The sequence below is a fragment of the Pelobates fuscus genome, chromosome 5 (assembly GCF_036172605.1).
Source record: "Pelobates fuscus isolate aPelFus1 chromosome 5, aPelFus1.pri, whole genome shotgun sequence".
Taxonomy (NCBI): Eukaryota; Metazoa; Chordata; class Amphibia; order Anura; family Pelobatidae; genus Pelobates; species Pelobates fuscus.
In genome coordinates, this window is record NC_086321.1 from 323,703,663 (window position 1) to 323,725,384 (window position 21,722).

A 21,722-nucleotide genomic window follows, 5' to 3' on the forward strand; every position below is an offset into this window, starting at 1 on the left:
TGCACTATAGGCACCTTTTCAGCTCATTAAAGTGGTCTGGGTGCAATGTCTGTCGGTTTAATAATTGTAAATATTGCAGTTATTGATAAACCGCAATAATTACATTGCAGGGATAACTCTATCTCTAGTTGCTATTTACTAGACAGCCACCAGAGACTATTCCGGGTCGTTAGACGACTTTTAGTCACCTAACTAACTAACGCTGGATGTCTTCACGCTGTGCATGAGGACATTCAGGGTTCACTAAAATCCCAGAGGAAAACATTGATAGCTAGAGCGATCGCCGCCAGTGCACTTTAGGTACCCAACATCGTGGGAGGAGCGGAGGTGGAGCCTGACACACCACTGAGGGACATCGGCGCTGGAGTCAGGTAAGTGACAAAAGGGTTTTTAACCCTTTCTGTGCTGCAGAGGGGCAGCATGTGGGATAGGGGCACTATAGGTTACTATAGTGCTAGAAATACAACTCTGTATTTCTAGCACTATAGTTTCCCTTTAAGCTCTCGATTCAGGGTCAGCACAGGTTGAGGTCTGTCTGTCTCTGGCTAACTGAGCAGTAGAAATACTACTACCTGTCTTCTATCAAAGCAAGGTAAAAGATGCCTCAGGAACAATCGAACCACAAAGCTCCAGAAAATTATTTTCTAGATCCTCTTGTTCTAGTCCCTCCAATCAGCTCATCCTAAGGTTATTTAAAAAAGAAAAAATGGTCACATATGGCCACATAACATACATTTTACAATCAAGATGCTAGCTATCCATGGAGAATTCTAGATATGCAATATGGAATAGGAATATATTATGGATAAATATAAGATTAGCTTTTACAATAGCTGAGAAGTCTAACAGACATTAACATTTGTCTTAATTCATATTTTTGGGGTTGTCTGTAAAACTAAAAGCAGACATATCATTGTAATATTATACCTGTTTTTGGTTTTGTGTCAGATTCGGGTGCATCCTGGTGCCACTATAGCTGATCGAGTTCTGCGCAAAGTTGTTGGTAGGTGGACGAGAAGCCAGTGATGATGTTTAATAGCTCACTGGAACCGTACAGAACAGTAGGCTGTGGATCAACAAGTCTCATGCTTCCGGAGTCCGTGCTAGAGTCCCTGATGCCACATAGTCCCCGTCTCCTGATTTCCTTGGGAACTCTTTCGCTGCTAAATATTTTAGATGGACTTACTGACCTATTAAATTGAGTAACTTGCTTGAGCGTCATCACATGATCCACGGGCCTGCTTGACTGCAATGGTGGCAGCTTTTGCTGATACAGTGCCGAGGGTCCACTACTGCTGGATTTTTGATCTGACATCTTTGTTGATAGAAGATGGCGAGGCTGAATGTTATCCAAATGTTTGCGTGTTACTAAATTGGGCACTCTCTGTCTCTCCACCTCCTTGGAAACTCTTCCACTGCTCATGGGAGAAGTTTTAGATGGACTGACTGACTTATTTGTCTGCAGTGATGGCTGCTTTTGCCCACGCAACACAGAGTGTTGCCCAATACCAACACTGCTGGCTTTTGGATCTGACATCTTTGCTGCATGCAGATGGAGAGGCTGAATCTTATTAAGGGGTTTGCACGTCACTGAAGATGTAACTCCCTGTCTCCTCACATCCTTGGGAGTTGTCCTACTTTGGGATGGACTGCCTTGACTGAGTGCCATCTCATGGATGTTTGTCCGCAGTAGCGGCAGCTTTCGCTCATACAGCACAGAGTGTTGGCCAAGTCCACTACTGCTGGATCCCGGCTCTGATGACTTCTTTGTAAAAAGATGACAAGCCAGCAAGCTATTAAAGGATTTGTATTTCAAGAAATTGCTATATTTCTTCCATGTATCCTTGTGGGGGAAGATTCTGATAAAACCGCCTCTTCTCTCTTCCTCCTCCTTGATCTCACGGATAATCTTCATCCTCTCGTGGAAGAGGGAGGTTTCGGTCTGTCCAGCAGCTGACTTTTGATATCCTGCTTTCACTTGTGCAGCTTTTATGGGCCCTTTGTTCATATTCTGCTGGGTATTTTGACACTGCACACCAATTAATGTCAGCGTGTCTGCAAGCAGATTTGCCTTGATTTTTAACGCAAGGGGTCCATCAGAAACCAGAGACGGCATCAGATTAACTTCCAACAGCCAGGGCTTTAAGGTTTCATCTACTAGGACATCAAAGCCATACAATTCAAAACACTTTCTTCTGTCAGCGTGTGTTCCTTGCAACACTGAGGCAATAGAGCCTTCTGCCGATATTATGGTCTTAATAACCAGCTCTTCTATTTTAGACATGAGCGTGGCTGTGTCTTTTCCCATTTCCTTTAGGTGACGCAGCAATGCACCCATGCTCCATAAACTGCCGTGATTTTCCACTTCTGGATTTGTGGTTGTCACATAGTTTGCATTTGCTTTGTTTATGCTGGTGTTCGTCAAATGCATATATTGATTTTTCATGTTCTCCTCCGTTGGTTTATATTTATTGGTGGCAAACCTTGTCAGACCCTCTTCATATAGGTAAATAATGAGTGGATCATATGACGTGACCAGTACATAGAGGCGTAGGTCAAATTTAAATCCGTCAACAAGAAGTGGATTTTTTATGTAACGAGAGACTAGGAGTGTTTCCCTTCTGTTTATTTGAGAGAAGGAATTGATAATCTGAATTCCGCGGCCTTGACAGGCAGAGACAGGCTTTGAGATCCAAGGGCCTTGATCCTTGGAAATAACTTTGCAGAATTCCTGGTTATCTTTGGGAAGTAAATAACTCTGGGGTAGGAAGTTGTATGTCTGAGCCCCATGTTTCTTCTGCATAGTTTGAATGTTTTTGCAGAGTAGATCCTTGCGTCCCAACTCCATAGAATTGGGGAAGTGGTTGATTTTCTGATATTTAGAAAGATTTGCCAAGACAGAAGCATTATTGTATGGTCCTGTCCACATCAAATTGAAATTGCTGCTGCTGTCTTCCACTTTCTGAAACCCATGAGCAGATAGCATTGTGCTGACCGGGCTATTCCCGATACGAGCCATCTTGTATGCCAGGTGGTAGCGTTCTCCCACCCCACGCAGGCATACCTTTCCAGTTGCGCCTTCTGCTTGAAATTTCACCACTGGCGTTTTTTCTGAACCTCCAGTCCATATTATGCAGGGGTGGTGTTCTTTCTCCTGGCGCTCAGAGGGTTCACCCTTCTTAGGCTGTTGTCCAGCCATAATTATATATTTAGCTGGTATCAATATTTGTGTAATACCAAATAATGAATTTGCTACTGCTCTCTTAGCCTCCTGTTCAGTTGGCTGCTATGCAGTGCAATGACTAAGTGGAGCAGTAGCAGCACAGTCAGCTAAGAGGAGCATAGTGATGTCAGAGCAGCACTGTGAGGTCAGAGGAGCATTGGGGGGCCAAGCAAAGTGGTTTGCAGAGTTTTCCCAATAAGGTTTCAGTTCAAAGTATAGCCCCAATATCAGATTATCCTAAAATTGCATTTAAATTGACGTTGCCTCAAAGATATATAGCTTATATCCTTACATTCTTTTTCGTCCTCAGTAAAAATAGTTTTTTTTTTTTTGCTTTGGTCGCCGGAGTAAACTGTTAAAGGACCACTGTAGTGCCAGGAAAACATACTTGTTTTCCTGGCACTATAGGGTCCAAAGGTCCTCCCCCACCCTCAAGGCCCCCCTCCCGCCGGGTTCTAGGGGATGGAAGGGGTTAAATCTTACCGGTTTTCCCCTGCCGGACTGCCTAGGCGCGGGGAACTCTCCTCCTCCTTTTCGCAGTCATCGGCTGAATGCGCATGCGCGGCAAGAGCCGCGCCCGCATTCAGTCAGTCCATAGGAAAGCATTCTCAATGCTTTCCTATGGACACTGGCGTCTTCTCACTGTGAAAATCACAGTGAAAAGCGCCGACGCGCCTCTAGCGGCTGTCAATGAGACAGCCACTAGAGGCTGGATCAACCCATTTGTAAACATAGCAGTTGTTGGACCTGGCACCCAGACAACTTCATTAAGCTGAAGTGGTCTGGGTGCCTATAGTGGTCCTTTAATATTGATTATCTTTTTTTTGTACACTGATTTTTCATTAGAAGTCGTTAGGTAGATAGACCGGTGAACACAGTGTAAGCATATACTCACTGTTGTTCTTCACATGAAAAGTGCTGCCCTGCTTTGACAAGACTTTCCAAAGGCAGCACATTTTATGTGATGCTCAACGTGAATTTCAAACGTCTTGCTTTCTTTTTTCAGTTTCATTTCTCTTTTGTTTTCCTGTGTTCTCTTGTTGTGTTGTGTTTTTTGTTTTATTTTTTATCCTGCTTTAAGTCCTTTCTTGTTACCCTTCAAGAAAAGTCTTAGTCTGCTTTCTGTGTTTCACCACACTGCAGGCAGGCCCTTTCCCTGTGCTGCCTTTTTAAAGACGATTTACATTAATTTTGTTTCACTGAACATGTCACTCGGCACATGAAATGTGCTGCCCTGCTTGACTTTAGGTGCAACACGTCTTTTCAATGGCATTATTTTTCATATGCAGGTTCAGTCAGCTTTGCTTGAATCGTTGTTTTATTTTTAGGTTAGCATTGATTTTTAATTGCTATTTGTGTGTTTTATTTGCTGTGCTGCTTTTTCGTTTCCCTCTATGAAGCCTGCTTATTGTGTTTCACCACATTGAGAGCAGGCTGTTTTCCTGTGTGTCTCCTCGAGTACAAACACAATCTCTTCTCCATGTTGTATTTAGTTCTATTCCAAGTGATACTGTTGCTTTGCACATGAAATGTTCTGCCCTGACTAACTTCAGCTGCTACTTGTCCATGGAGGTGCATCATATTTCATGTGCGGGATCGCAGTCCACTTCAGGTTTATGTGGATTTTTTGGTGTTGATTTTGCATCTAGGAATCTGGATTTTATTTTCTATGCTGCAGCATTGCCTTTCTTGTTCCCCTTCAGGGAATAATCTATACATTTATAATCCATACATTTATGATTAGTAAATGTGGCAGATATCTTACCGAACAGATATTTAGCTTCGTCATGCCAGCAATGGCAAATGCCATTAATTTAAATATGGGTATCAGAGCCTGAGAGAAATTAACATAAAGTAAGAGAAGGAAAGGAAAGTACATAATATAGAGAAAGAATAGGAATCCAGCGGGGCAGCTTCAGAGAACAATTATGGAGGAAACATGTAGCTGTAGGAGGTAGTAGGAAGAGAGGTAGTAGTAGGGTAAGAGATGGCCTGACACAAGGCCTGATACCCAGCTATACCTAGTTTGATCTAATGCACATTTTCTGGAGCATTCATTTTTGAGTCTAATACTAGCAGGCTCCATCATGAGAACGATACCAATACCTTTAGAACCAGACAGTTCAAGGGACCAGGTTTCAGTTCTGTGAGGTGGAAGATGGTTGGCAGATTGCCGTGTCTCCATATGACGTTTCCTCACTTAGTGTTGCCGCAAGTAGTGGAGGCGTAGGAGGATTCATTTTTAAATACTAGTCCTGCACATCAGTATCCGAAAAATTGAGGACGTTTAAGAAGGAATCAACGCCGTGTATTTATAGTTGATGATCAGGTCAAATGGAAATCCCCATCAGTATTTAAAATTCTGCGTTTTTCTGTATTTGGAACGAGGGCCCTTCGCGTCTGCAGCATGCACCATGAGAGATCTGGGACAAGCTGTAGGTACTGGCCTTGATATTGAATAGGTGAAGCAGCTTTACGTGCTGTTTGTAAAATTTCTTCCTTAAGGGGGAGATTGTGTACCCTGCAGATAGCATCATTAGAGGAGTTCCTAAGTGCTACTTTGGGTTTCAAGGATCTGTGGGTCATGTCCACCAGTTAGGTAGTATGATTGTGTTTTCATTTTTGTGGTGAGATGTTTTATCTGAGAAGCCAAGAGGTCCCTGTGGGAAAATCCAGTGCCAGGAAAACAATCCGTTTTCCTGGCACTGCAGGTCCCCTATCCCTCCCTCCCTCCCATCCCAGGTAGCTGAAGGGGTGAAAACCCCTTCAGGTCACTTACCTGAGACCCCGCCGATGTCCCTCGGCGGTGGTTTTCTTGTCGGCGTCGCTCCTCCCTGTTATCACGTCAGCCGGTGGGCGAGACTGATCCCGCTCGCCGGCTGACGAAACCTAATGCCCATGCGCGGTAATGCGGTGCACGCGCATTAGGTCTCCCCATAGGAAAGCATTGAAAACGATTTTTTAGCGCTTTCCTATGAGGAATTGAGCGACGCTGGAGGTCCTCACACAGCGTGAGGACATCTAGCGACGCTCTAGCAAAGAAAATCTTTGCTATAAACGCGGAAGTGCCCTCTAGTGGCTGTCTAGTAGACAGCCACTAGAGGTGGAGTTAACCCTGCAATGTAATTATTGCAGTTTATAAAAAACTGCAATAATTACAGTTGCAGGGTTAAGAGTAGTGAGAGTTGGCACCCAGACCACTCCAATGAGCAGTAGTGGTTTGTGTGCCTGGAGTGTCCCTTTAATGACACGTCTCCCAATACGACAAATTTCATAGCTGATGCTATCCAATTTCTGCTGAATGATTCTGCTATTTGTGGAGCATGCCAGCTAGGTACTCCTGCAAAGGTAAGTTTCTCTACAGCTTCTTTTATATAGATGTTAATTGAGCCTTCTGAAATTGCGGGGTTCCCCGGCGGAGGTCCTTCGAGTGAGGGCACCATATTATAATAATTGATGCCTGAACCTCTCTTCTCTGACCCGCAGAATAACGAGTAAGAGCAGCTGATATTTCCATCGGTGTCTTCACTTATGAAATTGGAGATGAATGTGGCTTCTTAGGATTGCCCATTTTAATAAAATAGCTTCTGAGCAGCTGTCACTAGATGGCCTTTCATGGTGGTGTATTTTGGAATTGTGCTGCCCTAGGCATGACAGAACTGGCATCCCCTAATTTAAAGGCCACACGTCTTCCTGTTAAAGACTAACAGACGCTTTGACTGACATACACACAGACACACCAACTCTTAGATACACTGACATACACTCACTTGCAGACACACTGACAAACCCACTCACTCACTGATTTGACACAATCTGACAGACACACACAATCTGTGATTTGACACAATCTGACAGACAGACATGCACTGACACACACAATCACTGACAGACACACATTGGCAAACATGCACACACACACACAGGCACACGTATTCACTGACAAACACATATTGACAGACATACACACACACACACACACACACACACAATCACTGACAGACATACACAAACTCACTGACAAAATTACTGACAGACTCACTCAGACACCCTGACCGATATAAACACACACAGACACACACTGACATACACACACACCTACTGCATCCACTCAAACCTATTAAGGGAGGTGGGTTTCATAACTTTTAAAACATAATTAACCAAATGGTATATGCTCCTAGCTTAAGGGACCTGTAGATACTCTAGAACTGCAACTTTCATGATTCTGGAATTCGAAAACCAAGTTCTAGCAAGCCCTGTTAAGTGCAAGCTAGATGCTAATGCATTGTTTATGCACCTATAGGTCCACCTAAATCTCTTTTTTTTTTTTAAATCTTTATTTTTATTAAGTTTTGTCAGAGCTGTTTAATTTTTCTTTATTTTATTGGATGAACATTTCAAAGAACAGAAGTTGGGGATTGGAAGAGCATTGACTGAGAAAGCTTGATTATGTGAGTTTATTTAAGTTCTTTATTGGGAAAAGGGGAGAATACTCCCCACTTAAGTTAACCATGGTTATCTTCATATATTCCAGAATAACCAGGTGTTTAATGAGATTTATGATTTTTTTTTTTTTTTTTTTTTTTTTAAACCATAAGTTACAGAAAAGTTATAGATTCCTGTCACTGCAATGTTGGCACTGCCTTCTATCAGTGAATATCGAAGGGAGTTTCAGGTGCAAGACATAAATGTCGTACCACTAATGCAACAGAATGGCCTAGGTGGATAACCAGGGCATCACCTTAAAGTCTAAACAAGAAAACGTGAGTGTTAGTCTGAGAAAGAACTGAGACTAAGACTCTGTGTCACCCCCCAAAAATGTAAGTAGTTTGTTTAAGAAAACTTTATTAAATATAATAATGCTTCAGTACACCACAAATTTTTTTTTATAATAAAAGAACCGCCACACCCTCCCCCCCCCCCCCCCTTAAAAAAACCCATAAATATACACAAATTAGTAAAATGGGGGTCACAAAACCGTAAACGGAAGTGATTTAAAAGAGGGAAACAATAAGTCTCAAAATTTGGATGTATCAATATTATAGGTTCCAGAAAGTCCTCAATTATATTATTAGTCAGTGAATATCACCCTCTTGGGGTATAAGTTTTGAGAATACTTAAACTCAGATTAGACTATCGAGCAAATTAGAGGTTACTTGTGTCGTAAGAAATACTTGTAACCGCTTATTTATAAGCAAAATGGTTCTAAAACAGTGTAGCACAGTGGATGTGGAATGTCTCAGATTTACAGGTTGGGATCCTGTGGATTCTAAGCTGTGGTCGAAGTCAGTAAACTGTATTACAAATAAAGTAACATTATGGCTGACATTTCAACAATCCACAGTTATGGTACCTGTTCACCATTCACACTAGCAACCACACCCGGTAAGTGTTCAGGGTTTGATCTGATATAGTGGTAGTTAAAAATCTGCAATCGACAGGAGTCCAAACCTAAAAAGGATACTAACATCTCCACTGAAGCTGAACTAGCCATAGATTTGACGCCCACCCGCCACACTGCTTTGTGGCAGTCCCCTGAATATCTAAATCGCTGAAAAGATAACCTCAATAGTTACATAACAGACTTTAGATATTGATTCCCACAAGTAAAAACAGTGGCGTCCGCTCAACATGCGTTTCGGCGCTAGTCTTAAGCAAGAGCAAGATCATTGAGCATATAATTGAGGACTTTCTGGAATCTATATCGATAAATCTAAATTTTGAGACTTATTGGTTCCCTCTTTAAATCACTCCAAGTCACTGTTGCACAACATGGCACTAAAAAAAAGGGGATTAAATTGGCAAAACATTACATAGAAATGGTTACTCACTGACTCTTGTAGAGTCTGACAGGCAGAAGTGCTGTGTCCCGCTCTTTTATTCACCAGGCACAATGTGGCAATCATATGCCATAGGAGAGGAGTTTATTCCAACCTAGACATATATAACCTTTCACAATGTGGCAATCAGCTTTAGGGACAAAAAATTTACACAAAATTGCAATCCGCTTTAGATGAAAATAATTGGCATCACATGGCCATAAACTTTAGGGGCATACAATTGGCACAATGAGGCAATAAGCTTTAGGGGCATACAATTGGCACAATGAGGCAATAAGCTTTAGGGGCATACAATTGGCACAATGAGGCAATAAGCTTTAGGGGCATACAATTGGCACAACATGGCACTAAAAAAGGGGCAAAATATTGCATAGAAATGGTTACTCACTGACTCGTGTAGAGTCTGACAGGCAGAAGTGCTGTGTCCCGCTCTTTTATTCACCAGGCACAATGTGGCAATCAGCTTTAGATGAAAAGTATGGGCATACAATTGGCACAACATGGCAAAAAGCTTTAGGGGTATAGAATTGGCACAACATGGCCCTAACAAATGGGCGTAAAATTGGCACAACATGGCAATAAACTTTAGGGGCGTAGAATTGGTACAACATGGCACTAAAAAAAGGCAAAAGTTTCACAACGTGGCAATAAGCTTTAGGGGAATAGATTGGCACAACATGGCACTAAAAAGGCGTAACATTGCAAAACATTACATAAAAATGGTTACTCACTGGCTGTAGATTTTGACAGGCAGAAGTGCTGCGTCCCGCTTTTTTTCATCCACCAGGCACCACACGTGATGTAAGTATCCTCCTCTTTGCGCAGGAAATGTGGGCTAGCCTCCATAAACTGCGTGGGCGGGCTCTTGAATACTTTGTCATTTGAGGTCTCTGGCTCGCTGTAATTTGTGCAAGCCCGCACAGCGCAAAATTAAGCGGGCCCGCTCTCAGTGATTTGAGCGGACTCGCAAGGTGCGATTTAAGCCCTCTCAGCGCAACCCACTCAAACTCGGCTCACGACCCACAGATATAAATATAAATATATATATATATGTGTATTATATATATGTAACTTCATTCTAAGTGTATTTTAATACTGATATATGTACTTATATTAACATTAAAATACACTACATATGACGTTACATGTATATATAAAATGTGTACATATATGCACACACACACACACATATACTTTTAATTTATTTTAACACGTTTAATTACTTTTTTTTTTATTATTCCCACCAGCAGGTGGTGGGAATAATAAAGTCCACCAATAAAGCCTGACAGTCCACAGCCAGCTATAGGGGGCCATGTGATCGCTCTTTGGGGCCTGATTTGCCGGGGGAGGACTGCCTGGGCAGCCCAGGCAGTCCTCTCAAAGAGGATCGCGGTAGAGGTAAGTAGATTTTACCTCCTGAGGCTGCAAGCCGTTACGGCGTTCTATGCCGGTATTAAGGGGTTAAAACCTGTATTAATATTCTGAGTATATCTAATCCCCACAATCACATTACACAAATATAGTGATAACAGAAAATGTAACCGGATATGACGTACTATTCAATAAAGACAACAATATAGTTTGCATAAGAGTTCAGTTTTACAGGTGATAATGAAATAAAGTTTTTTTTTTTGTACTCGTGTTTTCACCAAATCTATATAATGTAATTGTGTGCAGTTAGCACGGTTGATTAACTCTTCATGCTGTATGCGATCTTCAGTTTTGCAGTTTACTCTAGTGGCCATCCATTTACCTGCATCTCTTACTGTGAGTGGGTGACTGACTGCATTGTACTTATTAAGGGCATCCATAATTGGTAAGAACAATCTGTCTTATCTGCTCCCACACCCTGCAATTTGATCAGAGCGCTCTGATTGGTTGGTTTAAGCCAAATTGCAGGGCGTTGGAAGGGGTAATAAGCCTTTCCCCGACCTGCGGAGCTCAGTCTGCGTGGAGCCCTCGCTGGCTACAAATTGATTATTTTATTTCGGGTCGGAATTTTTTTCCCATCTTTTTTTTTTTTTTTTTTTTGCTTTCTGGACTTTATTTTATTAGTTAACGGGATTTATGAATTTTTATTTGGCCTTTTTTGGAGCTGAAAAAATAAGGTTTTAGGAAAAAGAAGACATCTAATGGGGAGCGCGATTTTACATTTTTTTTGTAAAAATGTATTTACAGGTATTTAGTTTAATGCTCCCTCATCACTACCTTTAGCGTGAGAGGTGAAGGCAGGGTTTTATTTTATTGGGGAGGGAGAGGGTGACTAGGGGCTTGGAGACCCCTAGTCACTGGGGGGTGACTAGGGGCAGGGTATTTTTTTTTTAAGTTAGCCCCAATTTTAATTTAAAACCAATCACAATGTTTTTTCCATAGGATTGGCTGAGACAGTCAAGGAGGCAGATCAGGGGCAGAGCCAGCAGAAGTCAAATACAGCTATGGCCAATCAGCATCTCCTCATAGAGATGAATTGAATCAATGTATCTCTATGAGGAAAGTTCAGTGTCTGCATGCAGAGGGTGAAGACACTGAATGGCAGTACTGCACACTTTTCAGCACTGCCCCACGAAGCAACTCTAGAAGCGTTCTGAGGAGTGGCCAGTGGAGGTATCCCTATGCTATAATGTATACACTGCATTTTCTCTGAAAAGGACCGTGTTTACGGAAAAAAGCCTGAAGGTAATGATAGTACTTACTAGAACAAATACAATAAGCTGTAGTTTTTCTGGTGACTAAAGTGTCCCTTTAATAATATTGTGAAGAAAATAGACATTTAATTTGGGATTTTGTAAGGCCATTTGTTATTTTCATGTTTTATTTGTTCGGTAGATTGAAACTGCCGAACACCGACCACACTCCTGGCTCATTATCTACAAAGGGAACCCTCAATTGAGCGCTCTCTCGGGGTTCGTATAGTCAAACGCCACGTGGAAGATAAAACGGCGGTCATCTTCTTTGCACGAAAGGAGACAGCGGGACTTGGTCGTTGAGTTTCTGGAACTAAAATCGGACACTCGACTTCCCGAACACCGCTGAAACCATACGAACGCCTGCTTCCTTTTGTCGAACTGCTAGGAGAGCGCTGTTCTGTAGTTTGGTTCCCACGAACAAGGGGAACAATCGCTCCTATGAGCCAGGAGGCTTCGTTTGTGCTTTTATTCATTTTTCTGACTTTATCGAAATTGACCGACCGCACATACTGAATTCATGGAACTGTTTTGGGCAGGAGCCTCGTGTGCGGTCGGTGAACTAAGACTTCCATACATTTCGAAAACCCCTTAACATCGCACTTATGACAAATCACAGCTTGAACTATCTTGCTTTGTATATAATGCGTCTATCTCATATGTTAGTTCCCCTTTTACGTTGCATTACTGAAATAAATGAACTTTTGCACGATATTCTAATTTTTCGAGTATCACCTGTACATACAGCTCATTGACTGGCATATTGCCTAATCTGAATTTATAGAGGTCAAGCAACAAAAAACACTTTTTTGCCTCTAGTTTTAGTTTACATGATTTCCCTAAGTGCCATCTTGTATACGCATTCTTGTGCACCGCCTTTATCATTTTATATTCCTGTTACTTAAGACTGGATACGTTTTTTCTAGGCCATCTATTAACTCAGAGCAATGGAAGAAAATGAATGTCTTAACATTTCCTCAAAATGCTCCTTTTTTATGTATTTGTATTTCCTTTTTACCACAGGTTGGGTTGCTGTTACTGCTCACACTGGACAACACTTAGACCTTCGCTGTTACACACCAAAAGGAACAAGTTTAATAATTAGGAGACCACCTCTATTGCCAATGATTGTTAACATTAAAGGAGAAAGAATTAGGAAAACTCCTGCATATGAAACAAAGAAGCCGAGCTGTGTTGTAAAAAACATTAAATAATTAATTTTATGTTTACAGATCTGTAATAAAATGTGAGTATCTACGTGTATAAATCAAACATAGTTTAGCTATATATGCTTTTGTGTATCCGTATAAATTGTATAGAGCACTGTCAACATGTAAAGCTGTTTGTTTTTTCTTTTTCTTTTTTCAGCTGTAATTGAATCTGATAAATTAATCAATGATATCCCTACAATTTGTTAATATTTTTTCAGTGATTTGGGAAGGTCACTTCCCTCAGGGGTTGGGAGAAGTTAAGTAGTATAGTAATTAGAATTTAAAACAAATAAACATTTGTAGAAAGCAGACACATCAGGGAATCTTTACTATCAGTATTTTGAGAGATTTTTTTGAACCATTGTGTCACCAACCCAGCCAAAACTATTTGGTATGTAACATTTTATTGTGATTTTTCCAAAATGTGTCATTTTCTGGGTAATTATCACAGACCATGCATATCCCACTACTGAAAAGACCCCTGAAACTGCTACTGCTGCTGAGTACGGCAATCCCTGATATGTATATCTTTGCAAGGTGTGGTGGCCACTAATAGGTCACATTAGAGACCTGCCCAACCCTAATTGAAGACCTCGATTTAGATTGACCCCAGGATGACCGAACATCAAGGTAGCCAATCACATTGATGTTTTGCCCTACCTGATAATAAATTAAAAGATACCCCAGGCACTCAACAAAATGAATTTAACAGCTTTGTAATGAAGCATTATATAGGGCAACGTTTTGGTCACCATCTCTGACCTTTATCACTCCATACCAAACATTGCAATCATCAGTGTTTAAATACCATAAAGAATTATGTGGTGTGAATAAATATTTGTTACAACACATGTGTTTAAAATCAACAATATTGATACATCAGATGTATGGAGAAACAAGAGGGAATCCCAAAGCAGAGGAAAGGCTAGGGATTTCACTCTGGTAAACAAAAATCAAATTACAAATAATAATACAGAGCTAATTAATGTATTTACAATGACTTGGTAGAATTTACCCCCGTAGTAACTCCTGAAAGCTGGATAGGAGAAAACAAAGTATCTACAGTCAAAAGTAAGCTTTATTGTAATCAATATATAAAAAGATACAATTGATCACCATTGCCTATCCAGTGAGCATTGAGCAGGTGATCCCCTGTGGTACTTTATAGCCTTTATGCAGTAGCAATACAGGATCTGGAAGTTTCGATATAATTATACATAGGGAAGCTGGGTCGTGAACGGTCCAAAGGATTTGCGCATCAGGAGAGTGGCCCTCGTGAGGTCCTGGTAGAATGTAAGCAGCGAATTCTCGAAAGTGAGTAGTGCCTTGCCCTTCAGTGCCAACATAATTTGGATTTTGTCCGGCAAGTTGATGCATCTGAGAATGATGTCACGTATGGAGGGTGTCGTGCAGTGAGTAGGGCTTGGGAGACGGTACACACTGTCAATATTCATTTTTTTTTTGGCCACAGTGTGAGTCAAGGTAGTAGCCAGCATTATTCTGATATATTGTGGAAGTTCCGCTGAGGGGATGCCCCTTATCTTAATATTCGTGCATCACTGGCGGTCTTTAAGTGTTGAGTCTGAGTGACAGGGTTTGGTTTTGAGCTTGGAGCACTTGCATAGAGTTATCCATGTTTGTTAAGCGATTTTGTACTTCCATCACATCTTCCTCAGTAACTCTAACTCTTTCAGTGATCACCTGTACCTCGGTTTTAAGTAGTGCGGAGTCCGCCGCCAGTAGTTTGTGGATGTCCGCCAAGAGGAGTTTTAAGTCCCACTTAGTGGTAGGTGCTGATAGCTCTTGCAGCTCAGCTTGAGATATTGGTGAGCGTTGTGAGCATTCTAGTCTGTCACGACCTGTTACAGTGCCTGATTACCCGTCCTGCGGATCTTCTGCGGGAGTGGATATAGGTTGGCTTGGCCTTTGCAACATGGCCCCTATATCCCATCCCTCCACCAGGGTTTAGGGTTTGGGGTTTTTGAGGACCCTTGCCTGGCATGTGTGCTGGTGAAGCTGGCGGTGTTGGGGAGTGTGGATCACGGCTCAGTTCACGGCAATGCCTCCCTGATATCTTCCAGGCCTTGAAGTGTACGGTAGGGCCCAGGCCTGTGCTTCCTCTGGGCTGATTTCGGTGCCTGAAAGAAAGGCATCGATCAGTTCCCCTTGCCCTTCTAAATCTGGCTGGGTATGTATAAAGGCTGGATTGTGCTCAGGGTGGCTGATATTAGCAGGATTAGGTGAGAAATTGAGGAGCTGTTGGAACTGGTGTCTGGTCTGGTCAGTGGACAAGCTCCGCCCCTCATCTTTTTGTATATTTATTACAATAAAGCTTACTTTTTACTTTAGATACTTTGTTTTCTCCTAACTAGCCTTCTGGAGTTATTATGGGGGTTTAAATTCTACCAAGGCATTGTAAATACATTGGTTAGCTTTGTAGTATTATTTGTAATTAGATTTTTGTTTACCAGAGTGGAATCTTTAGCTTTTCCTCTGGTTTGGGATTCCCCCTTTTTTCTCCATACAGCATTACTCCTAGGGTTCAAGCCCACGGTGGAACTGGTGCCACCCATACTGACCTCTCTGTTCTAAGTTCATCTTGGACTTGGCAACATTGTTTTCTCTTCTTCGAATCATTGATACATCAGATACCTGGATCATATGTCTATTCCTTACTGTCATGGCTGCCGCCGCCACCACCACCACCACCACCAGGGAGTGGCAGAAATTTTTTATTTACTGAACCTTTCAAACATTTTCTGGTTTCTCTGTCACATATAAATTAAATCACACAGGCATTTCAGTAGTTAGATAATGTGTCGAAGTACAGTTATGTTGATCTTGTTACGGCAGGCACCCGGTGGTTAAAACGGACAATAAGACAGACACCTGAGTGAGGGGTGAGGGAGGCGGCTTGGGAGAGGCACAGCATGGCAGTAGGCACCCAATAAAAGTGGTGCCTGTTGCCAGTCCTAGTGAATTAAAAAAAAATGCAGTTGCTGCTATTATGGAGGTGAGAGAGTTGGTCAGCTCGGCGGCATGCACCCGATGGTAAAGCAATGTCTGCTACCAGTCTTGGTTAAAAGCGCAGCCTGCTTCAGACCTGATGCGGCTGCACCGGACGTGACTTGGATCAAGATTTCAGAATCAGACAGAACACTGGATTCACCATGAGACACAGAGCTGGCGCCCCTATATGGCTGCACAGGTGGCCGCCTTAGGACACACTGGCCCGAAGGGTGCATTGTCCAAGTTACTGGCAGTAGGGGAGTAAACAGCGCTCCCCTCAATCGATGTAGCATGGCTGAGCTTTGCACCACTTTCGTGTGGCCCACCGATGCAAGTGCCGCCGCTAACAAAACGTCTGTTCATTTCAGGAAGGGTATCTCTCATATAGACTGATCAGCTACATTAAAACCACCTGCCTAATAGTTTCCCCTTGTGCTGCCAAATCAGCTCAGATGTGTTGAGGCTTGGACTCCACAAGATCTCCGAACATGTCCTGTGGTATCTGACACCAATACATTAGCAGCGGATCCTCTAAGTCCAAGGTGAGAGATGGGGGCCTCCATGGATCGGATTTGTTATTCCAGCACATGCCACAGATGTTCAATGAAATTGAGGTCTCTGAGAATTTGGGGGCCAAGACAACACCTTGAACAGTTTATCATGTTCCTCAAACCATCCTTGAACAATGTTTGCAGTGTGGCAGGGTGCATTATTCAGGTCAAAGAGGCCACTGCTATTAGGAAACACCAATGCCATGAAGGGGTTTATGTGACCTGCAACAAGCTATAAATATGTGGTATGTTTCAAAGTAATATCCCCGTAAATGCTAGGACCCAAATTTTCCCAACAAAACATTTATCTGAGCGTAGCACTGTATCCGCCAGCCTGCCTATCAGGGCCCCTGTGTCACGGCTTACGTTAGTGGGAGTCCGGTATGCAGAGATATGCTCACCCTTGCAATTAATCACAGACCAAGGTGGTCAGGTAAGAACTCACCTGGCCTGTGGGTCTGTGCACGGGGGAGCAGGATTATGCTCCAAGTCCCAGTACTGGTATGGACATAAGCAGGAGAATCGTCGTGGGTAAGCCAAAGGTCAGAGGGTGCCAGAAGTCAGGATAAACGAGGGTAAGCCGAAGTCAGAGGATGGCAGAAGTCAGGATAGACTAATAACAAGCCAAGGTCAGGAGCCAACTGGAGAACACAAACACCAATACAGGAACCAGAGTCAATGAACTGACAGCCCTCAGAGAGAGGCAGTGTTTTATACCTGGCTGATTAGACATACTATACAGCTGGACCATGATTGACAGGAGCAGTCACAGGTGAGTCCAGCCCCCAGTGCTTGAGACATGGCAAGGGTAAGTTTTAGGCCAAGCCAAGAACTGAAGTGGCTCAAAGGCAGGAATACTGGCTGAGAACCATAAAGCACCCAGGTTCAAATCCCTTGTTGGGCACTTATGGGGCAACCTCGTCTGGATGTCATGGCAAGAACCGTGACACCCTGGTGCTCGTATCGACTCTTCCGCGTCTGATCAGTGTGGTCGCAATGATACTGTATCTGCATTCAAGTCCCTGGTCAGCGCGGCCGCACCTGAGCAGAGAGGTCGCACCATAAAGGGGAGAAACTTACCTGGATCGTGGCGGATTGCCATTCTTAGGGACACCAGCCTCTGCGGTCCCGGAATTTATAAGGGTATTCCTATTGCACTTAACAAAAATGGCGTTTTGGGGTCAAAAGTCATGTTTTAACGAATCACTACACAGAGAGTCATATTTAAACCCTGACTAGCCTTTTCTCGATGCCCTCTCATGGTTTCCACTTGTTGGTTGTCTGAGAGTGCGTTCCTGTTCGTTGATATTTCTGGTATTTGACTTTGACTTGCATTCGACTTTCCCTACTTCTGGTATCCTGTCTTTTTGCTAGTATTACGTTTTGTATCTACTTTTGTATCCCTGACTTTGGCTTGTTTATTGACTATTCTCTCACGTTAAGTTCAGCCATTCTAAGGCCCGGTATACGTTATTTGATTTTTCATAGATCTGCGTATTGGGTCATATAGTAGTCATGACACTGCCATCCTCCCATAGTGCATTCTGCTGCCATCTCATCCTGAGGTAAATGATGCACATGCATCCATCAATGCCCTTGATCTAAAAAAAAAAAAGAGGAATTTATTGGACCAGACAACCTTGCTCCATGGTCCATTTCTGATGCTCACATGCTCATTAAAGGCAAATTCAGCAATTGAAGGGAGTCACTCTGCCTGCCTGTGGCTGCACAGCCCCATATGCAGTAAACACTTTTCTGTCATGGCCAGCATTACTTTTTCTAGCAATTTGAGCTACAGTAGCTCTGTGTAATCTGACCAAACAGTTTGCTTCACACGTGCATCAGTGAGCCTTGGGCTCCCGTGACCCTGACACCGGTTACATAGTTAGATAGCTGAAAAGAGACTTGCGTCCATCAAGTTCAGCCTTCCTCACACCTGTTTTTTGCTGTTGATCCAAAAGGCAAAAAAAAACAAAAAAAAAAAAACCCAGTTTGAAGCACAATTTTGCAACAAGCTAGGACAAAAAATTCCTTCTTGACCCCAGAATGGCAGTCAGATTTATCCTTGAATCAAGCAGTTATTACCCTACATTGAAAGATTATATCCTTGAATATTCTGTCTTTGCAAGTATGCATCTAGTAGCTGTTTGAACATCTGTATGGACTCTGATAAAACCACTTCTTCAGGCAGAGAATTCCACATCCTGATTGTTCTTACAGTAAAAAAACCTTTCCTTTGCCTTAGACGAAATCTTCTTTCTTCCAGTCTAAACGCATGGCCTCGTGTCCTATGTAAAGTCCGGTTTGTGAATAGATTTCCACACAATGGTTTGTATTGGCCCCGAATATATTTGTATAATGTTATCATATCCCCTCTCAGGCGACGTTTTTCTAAACTAAATAGGTTTAAATTTGTTAACCTTTCTTCATAGCTGATATGTTCCATTCCTTTTATTAATTTTGTAGCCCGCCTCTGCACTTTTTCTAGTGCCATGATGTCCTTCTTTAGAACAGGTGACCAAAATTGCACAGCATATTCAATATGTGGTCTTACCAGTGATTTATAGAGAGGCAAAATGATATTCTCGTCCCGAGAATGAATGCCCTTTTTCATGCATGACAATACCTTACTGGCCTTGGCCACTGCTGATTGACATTGCACATTGTTGCATAGTTTGTTGTCTATAACAATTCCCAAGTCCTTTTCGTGTGTTGTTATCCCTAATTCACTTCCATTAAGGGTATACGTTGCTTGTGTATTCTTTACGCCGAAGTGCATAACTTTGCATTTTTCAACATTAAATTTCATCTGCCATTTGAGTGCCCAGTCCTCCAGTCTATCTAAATCCTTCTGCAGCAAAGTAATATCTTGCTCACATTGTATTATTTTACAAAGTTTTGTGTCATCTGCAAACACTGAAACATGACTTTCAATGCTGTCTTCAAGATCATTTATAAAAAATGTTAAATAGAAGGGGTCCCAGAACAGACCCCTGAGGGACACCACTTGCCACCTCTGTCCAGCTTGAAAATTTACCATTAACGACAACTCTTTGTATTCTGTTTTTAAGCCAATGTTCTACCCAAGAACAAGCATTTTCATCGAGACCGATTTCCTTGAGTTTGAACACTAATCTTTTGTGTGGAACTGTATCAAATGCCTTGGCAAAATCCAAATAGATCACATCCACTGCAACACCCTGATCTATACTTCTACTTACTTCTTCGTAGAACGCAATCAAGTTAGTTTGACATGACCTGTGCTTCATAAAACCATGCTGATTTTTGCTGATAACCATATTCTTCTCAAGGAATTCTTGAATATTATCACCGGTTGTCCTTCCTTACATCACTCTAACCGAGTTGTCAAGTCATCACTATTTGGCCCTTGTCAAAGTCACTCAGACAGGAGCTCTATTAGATGTCAAGGTAACTTAACAAAATAGTAGTAGTGTAGCTTAGAAAAAAATAGTGTAGAGATCATTTATAGGTAAACAACGTTACAACTATAAATGGAAGGAGTGCCAGACAGACACATCTTCTCGGTAGATTGCAAACTATTTACAATCAGTTATGAATTGATGTCTGCATAAACATGTACCCAAAGAGCTAAAATGAGAGAATATGGGAACCTTGCTGCCAGCTGGGTTAATGAGTACTTTACCTGAGGGCCATGGGCGTCCGCATGAGGGAGCACTTGCCTCCCCCCCTGGAGTTTTCAACATGCCTCCTTCCCACTGGCAATTTGAAGAAGGAGGTGCAGGGGGCCATTGCCAGGGGGACAGAGGGAGCACTGTGAGGCTCCCTTCCAAACTCCCAGCAATTAGATGCCTATATGCTCTGCCCCCGCATTCAGGCCCCGCCTCCTGTACGGATGCCTTGCCCATTACAAGCTCTGCCCCCACACTCACGCCCTGGTAGTGCGTGAGCTGTGTGTGCGCCTGATAGTGCGTAAGCTTGTGTGTGCGCCTGATAGTGAGTAAGCTTGTGTGTGCGCCTGATAGTGCGTGAGCTGTGTGTGCGCCTGATAGTGCGTGAGCTGTGTGTGCGCCTGATAGTGCGTGAGCTGTGTGTGCGCCTGATAGTGCGGGAGCTGTGTGTGTGCGCCTGATAGTGCGGGAGCTGTGTGTGTGCGCCTGATAGTGCGTGAGCTGTGTGTGCGCCTGATAGTGTGGGAGCTGTGTGTGTGCGCCTGATAGTGCGGGAGCTGTGTGTGTGTGCGCGCCTGATAGTGCGGGAGCTGTGTGTGTGTGCGCGCCTGATAGTGCGTGAGCTGTGTGTGTGCGCCTGATAGTGCGTGAGCTGTGTGTGTGCGCCTGATAGTGCGTGAGCTGTGTGTGTGCGCCTGATAGTGTGTGAGCTGTGTGTGTGCGCCTGATAGTGTGTGAGCTGTGTGTGCGCCTGATAGTAAGTGAGCTTGTCTGTAGTGAACTTATGTGTGTGAGTTTGTAGTGAGCATGTGTGTGTCACTGAGATGGTGTGTGTCAGCTAGCTTTTCTGTAGTGAGCATGTGTGTCAATGAGCTTCTGTGTGTCAGTGAGTTTGTCTGAAGTGAGCGTGTGTGTGTGTCAGTGAGCTTGTCTGTAGTGAGCATGTTCATGTGTGTCAATTAGCTTGTGTGTGTCATCTAACTTTTCTGCAGTAAGCATGTGTATTTGTGTCTGTGAGCATGTGTGTGTCGGTGAGTTTGTCTGTAGTGAGCATGTGTGTCGGCGAGCTTTTTTGTACTGAGCATGTGTGTACAGCGTGCTTTTTTTGTAGTTAGCATATGTATGTGCCAGTGAGTTTGTAGTGACCAAGTGAGCTTTTCTGTAGTGAGTATGTGTGTGTCTGTGAGCTTGTCTGTAGTAAGTTTGTGTTTGTATAACAATGGGTTTGTCTGTAGTAACCTTGTGTGAGTGTCAAAGTTTGTTTGTGTGTGTGTACCAGTAAACGTGTCTCTGTGTGTCCGTGAGATTGTCTGTTAGTAAGCCTATTTGTGTGTATCAGTGAGATTGTGTTTTTTGTCAGTTTGTGTATTAATTAGATTGTGTGCTTGTGTCTGTCAGAAATTGTCTGTGTCTGCATGTGAGTATGCTTACTGTATAATTACATTTTTTACACTGATAGAACCAATATTTTAAATTAGAAAATGAAATGATATATATAAAAACCGAGATGCTTGCACTCCTGGATTAGAGAGTATTTGCCCGGTGCTGGTCAGG

The 21,722-nt window shown here is 42.7% G+C and overlaps 2 protein-coding genes across 2 annotated transcripts in view; one reads left to right on the forward strand and one right to left on the reverse strand.

Moving 5' to 3' along the window:
• The window catches only part of NOA1 (nitric oxide associated 1), a 46,648-nt gene extending 33,614 nt beyond the window's left edge, over positions 1 to 13,034 (forward strand). The window contains exon 8 of the mRNA XM_063457384.1: positions 12,771 to 13,034. Coding sequence (XP_063313454.1) covers positions 12,771 to 12,961 — 191 coding nt within the window. The 3' untranslated portion in view covers positions 12,962 to 13,034. The remainder of the gene's footprint in view (positions 1 to 12,770) is intronic.
• Positions 971 to 3,199, reverse strand: LOC134610508 (tubulin polyglutamylase TTLL5-like). Its single transcript, XM_063453475.1, has one exon. The coding sequence runs from the start codon at positions 3,197 to 3,199 to the stop codon at positions 971 to 973; it is 2,229 nt and encodes a 742-aa protein (XP_063309545.1).
• Positions 13,035 to 21,722: the final 8,688 nt, after the last annotated feature.

Coding starts and splice junctions, on each gene's coding strand:
- LOC134610508 (XM_063453475.1), bottom strand. CDS start 3,199: ATGGCTGGACAACAGCCTAAGAAGGGTGAACCCTCTGAGCGCCAGGAG.